We start from the raw sequence: 4,969 nt of genomic DNA on the forward strand, positions 1-4,969 counted from the left end.
GTGGCTGAACAGAGACTATCAGCCCAAGGTATGGAGTTATGAAACGTGCAGAAATAGTGCTCTCAGAAAGCACCTGCAAAACATCAGGTTTTGTCACTTTACACTGAAGGTCAGCTTTGGAAAATACTACTCTAAGTTTAGATTAAAAAAAAACCCCATTCAGTTAAGTAAAAAATAATGCTAAGTCAACTATTGTTGCAGCTACTATGTTATCCTCACATAACACTCTTCTTGGGCTTTCTCAGTAACAAGTAAAGTTAATGGCACCTCTGTAGGATACAAAAAAAGATGACAATCATAATTTTGCAGATTGACTTAAATCAAATGTTTTTTTTTCTCCAAGACACATACTGGTTTGTAAATGACTACATGTACCTGCCAGGAAGGAAATTAAAATTGTTTGTTCTCAGCAATCCTCTCAAGCCACTGTTAGATTTAGAAAAATCTAAAATAGCTGTTTACAATATTATAATAAGCAATTACAAAATGACTTAGTGACTCATTGAATGACTAAGTAAGAAATATCTCCCAAGACAAAATACACATGAACAACCTGTCCTTCTCTAATTACCTAAAATAATTGATAAAGTTTTAACAATTGTACCTTAATGCATGCACACGTGTCATACTGGCTGTTCACAATTAAATCTTTGATTCTAAACACATCACGGAGTTATCACATCTGTAGCATATCGACTCATATCAAACAATGTCTTGCAGTTGATTTGACCAGTATCGATAAACAGACTGCAGAAAAGGAGATGGAAAGCCGAAAAAGAGCAAATACTCTTGCCAACTTGTTCCTAGAAAAAGTCAAAGATTTTGATGATTTTTTATGGAAAGTTACTGAAGGAGACAACGTTGCAACCACATTCAGCAAGCAAAGGTAAAGAAAAGTGTGGCATACAGCAGAACTGGAATAAAAGCCACAGCCTGTGCTATTTTTTGTTTGTTTTTTTCTTCTCTTTTCTTTTGGGCAGGTCCCATTTAAATTCAGAAGAGGCTATCAACATGCCTAACCATGCAAGTGATCAGTTACCAGGAGTCTTAAAGCAGTTCACTATATTGTTAAGGTAACGTCATCTCCAGCATGAACAGTTATGTATGATGCCCATTTGTATTTGAAAGCATAAGAAAGAAGCACAACATGAGAACTGAATGCAAAAAATGAGAACTGCTAAAAGTGCAGATGAAGTGCTAGGCCTGGGAAGCCACAGAGCAGAGGTGTTGCTATACTGGCTCACCCCAGCCCCCTGAGCAGGATGGCAGCCAGAGGTACAGCCCCAGCTTTCTGCCCCAGGGCTCCTTCCAGACACACTGCTGGGGGCCTGTGGCTTTAAGGAGCAGCAGGAGCCTCCACACTCAGGATCACGGTCCCAGTTTTGGGTACTGCCATCCTGATTCCCAGGTGTCATGACAAAACCCTCAGCAAGCCCAGGCAGGCATGTGGTAGGCTCAGGCATTGCCACCCCCCTCACACGTCTGCCTCAGATTTGAAGCCAGGAGGCTTCACAGATTATAGCCACCATACATGAATGTTGCAGTTGGGTTTCATGCTGGCCTACTCAAAAGAAACACAATCAAGTATTATAATACCTGTAGAAGATCCCTACCAGTATCAGCTGTCACTAGCTTACGTTACAGGTCCTTAACAGAGAGACTTCTAAAATGAAGTAATTGCTTCTGCATCTCTGAAATCAGAGTCCCACCCCCATTGCCTTCCTTCAAGCTTTCAGCATTGCAGACCTGAAATACTAGGGGCTACAGACACCTCAATAATTACTTTGATTAAGTAAAAACCTTCACAGAAACTGACAGCCCAACTCCTGTCCTCCTCCAAGCCAGCTAGTTCCATGAACGGATTTTAACAAAGCATTTGGGGCAATGGATTTGAATAGAACTGGCATTAGTAAGCACTGTGCCTTATGGTCAATGTTGCTGTTTTCCTAGTCGTCAAGTCTCCAATGACTTCAGAGATCTTCCAACGTTATTAATCCACGGATTTGAGGCCCTTCTAATGTCGTTATTAATTGGATTTTTGTACTATGGCCATGAGACCAGACTCCCTATTCGTGACACAACAGCACTGTTGTACATGATAGGTGCACTAATCCCATTCACAGTGATTTTGGATGTTACTGCCAAATGTAAGTGTTAGTTTTCTTGTAAATGTTACAAGCAATCAAAATCAGAAAACTCCTAAATCAATGCAAAAATTATACTAATGCAATCTTAGAATGAAACTAACCTGTTTGTTCCTACCCTGCAGGTCATTCAGAAAGAGCTATGCTTTATCATGACTTAGAAGATGGAATGTACTCTGTTAGCCCATACTTCTTTGCTAAGGTAATCAGGTTTGTTGCCAGGAAATACAAACAGCTGGCTTTAACATTAAAAAAAAACAAAAACAAAACCAAACAGAAAACAAAGCCTTGTGGTATAAAAGATCACATTAATATCAGACCTTTTTCTTTTGTGTCTGCCAACTAGAGGCTATCATTCTTGCTTCCTTAGGATTAATGGATTAAATCTCACACTACTTTAGATCTGTTGCCGTAAGTCATGGCAGAGATCTCGCCCCAGTAAAGCCAAAGCAGAATCTTTCACTGGGTTGTTTGGCCAAAATTTGAGAAATCTCAAATTTGAGAGTGTAGACAGTTTTACATACCATTTCATTTCCTGAAGCATCACGAAAGCAGTCTTTGAATTTTTGATTACATGTCTTGATCTGTAAAACAAAACATTGCTATTAAATACCAAAGCAAAAGATTAAACAGAAATGACAAAATGCTAATGGTGACACTTCCAGTCTGGGCCTGTACTGGTCAGGAACAAACAACTGTATTAAGTGCATAAAGAGACAGAGTTTCTGGGAATAAATTTAGAACTTTAAAAAAAATTCCATTCTCCTTTTCACAAGGGTTTAGAATAATCTCTTCATTGTGATGTGCCACTGTTAGATGAGTTCCGCCTGCCATGCCATCTGTAATTTAGGTTTCCATTTCTGCACAAGATTTTAAATGCTTATTAGTAGTTGCCAGAGAAAAATATTCTTTGCATTGTGTCACAAAGATTGCACATTACTCCTAGAGAAATCGATGTAATTTGTTACAATCTTTGTATTAGAAGACAGTAGCAATCCTTTTTGGAGGAAATAATGATAATACTCTATACATATCTTTAGATATTTGAGAAAATGCTAAGCATGTTTTTGTTTTACAATGAGCTGAGCAGTTACTAACTGGACTGCTTTTGGGACAAAGCAGGGAAGTGACCAACAGCCAGATTTGTCTCAGATTTGATCTCACAGTAAGTTCAACAGTTGCCGTTAAGTCAGTAACAGTATTACTGTTATGGAGCACACCAGTTCTCAGTGAAAGCATCTTAAATTCTTAGAAGCTGCCAAAACTGCAACAAAACAAGATGTGTAATCTGTAACAAGAATCTTCTCCATTTAACAGTTCGTTATAGGAATTGTCTCAACTGGAGAACAAAGAAGTGAGGGTTTCAATTGCTATTGTGGATTGTTTTTGCCTGTCACTGGCAACACCTAACAGGGAGCTGGCTGCATTCTAAGGGAGCATTTCCTGCAGTTTTTATAAACAGCCCAGAAGTACATGAAGGTGCATCTTGGGTGGTTTTGCAGTTCAACTTACTCTCTTTTTTTGCTTCTTGAACAGGTTTTGGGGGAGCTCCCAGAACACTGTGCTTTTGTTACAATTTATGGGGTTCCTATCTACTGGCTGGCAAACCTCATTCCTGAACCTGAGCATTACTGGCGTGGCTGGCTGTATATAGTGCCCGCACGATGGCACTCTGGTTGGCAGCACTGCTGCCAACGTTACAGCTCTCAGCCTTTTTCAGCAACGTCCTTTTCACGTCGTTCTACCTGAGTGGTGGTTTTGTGATAAGCCTGGAAAATCTCTGGACAGGTAAGACAAAGCTCCCACCGTCCCTCCAAACTGAAAGGTCAATGGCTTTCCTTAGCACCCGCTTGTTGTGAGGCTGGGTGTGAACCATGCAGGAGAAGCCAGCTTTATTCTTACCTTGGAAATTATCCTCTTGGGTGCTGACAGTGGACTCAGATCATTCACTTTACATCAGTTTCTGCATCTGAGAATGAGGCAACAGAAGCTGGGTCAAAAAAAAAGTGCTATTGAGATGCCAAATTCTTGTGTAGTTGCTGAACTTTTTTAAATTTTTTAATTCTCCTTTCAGTAAACAGGGTTATATTCAGCAGATGAAGACTGAACTCCAATGAGACTTAGCTGACAGTGGGAGTTTGATGGATATAGATAACATCACTCTCCTAGTTTTCCATCTCCACGTAACAATATAATAGAAATCTGCTGTTTTGCCCAATAACAAATTGTTATGTTTACAGTCTCTGGTTCTCAAGCAATTAGACAAACCTGCTCTATTTAGCAGCAACGCTTTCGTTTTTGAGGTCTGAAGTTCTGTGTATGCATATAAACTTTTTTTCTTTCTGCCATTTTTGTTTTCCAGTTCCATTTTGGGCTTCCAAAATCTCTTTTCTCAGATGGAATTTTCAAGGCATGATGCAAATTCAGTTCACTGACCTCACATACGAAATGACTATTGGAAATATCACTCTTCAAATACCAGGGAAACTTGTAAGTCACCAACAAAAATTGCTACTAACATTTGCTAACCGATTAGAATGCTATTTATATGCCCATCATATTTAAGTAGATGTTGTAGGCCTCAAGTCTGGCCAGCACTAAATTAATACGTAAAGTCACATTACACTTGGTATATTTTACACTTGTTACAGATACCGTTAAGGCAGTCGCTCCTTTTATGGCTTGCTTTTTGCTGGAAGAGAAGAAAATTAAAAAACAAAGGGTAGCTATTTCTACACAAGCCCAAACTATGTGCTTGCTGAAGTTTTTTGGCAGCTGAGCTGTGCTCTTCTGAAGTACAGCAGCCACAGGACGTGGTGTAACCA

The 4,969-nt window shown here is 39.5% G+C and overlaps 1 protein-coding gene across 1 annotated transcript in view; it reads left to right on the plus strand.

The window, feature by feature from the left end:
* Positions 1-4,969, plus strand: part of ABCG8 (ATP-binding cassette, sub-family G (WHITE), member 8) — a 13,621-nt gene that overhangs the window by 8,386 nt on the left and 266 nt on the right. Inside the window, 7 exon segments of the mRNA XM_008940956.1 lie at positions 721-886; positions 981-1,073; positions 1,951-2,147; positions 2,270-2,346; positions 3,681-3,771; positions 3,774-3,932; positions 4,507-4,634. Coding sequence (XP_008939204.1) covers positions 721-886; positions 981-1,073; positions 1,951-2,147; positions 2,270-2,346; positions 3,681-3,771; positions 3,774-3,932; positions 4,507-4,634 — 911 coding nt within the window.

The sequence above is a fragment of the Merops nubicus genome, unplaced genomic scaffold (genome assembly GCF_000691845.1).
Source record: "Merops nubicus isolate BGI_N331 unplaced genomic scaffold, ASM69184v1 scaffold21025, whole genome shotgun sequence".
Taxonomy (NCBI): domain Eukaryota; kingdom Metazoa; phylum Chordata; class Aves; order Coraciiformes; family Meropidae; genus Merops; species Merops nubicus.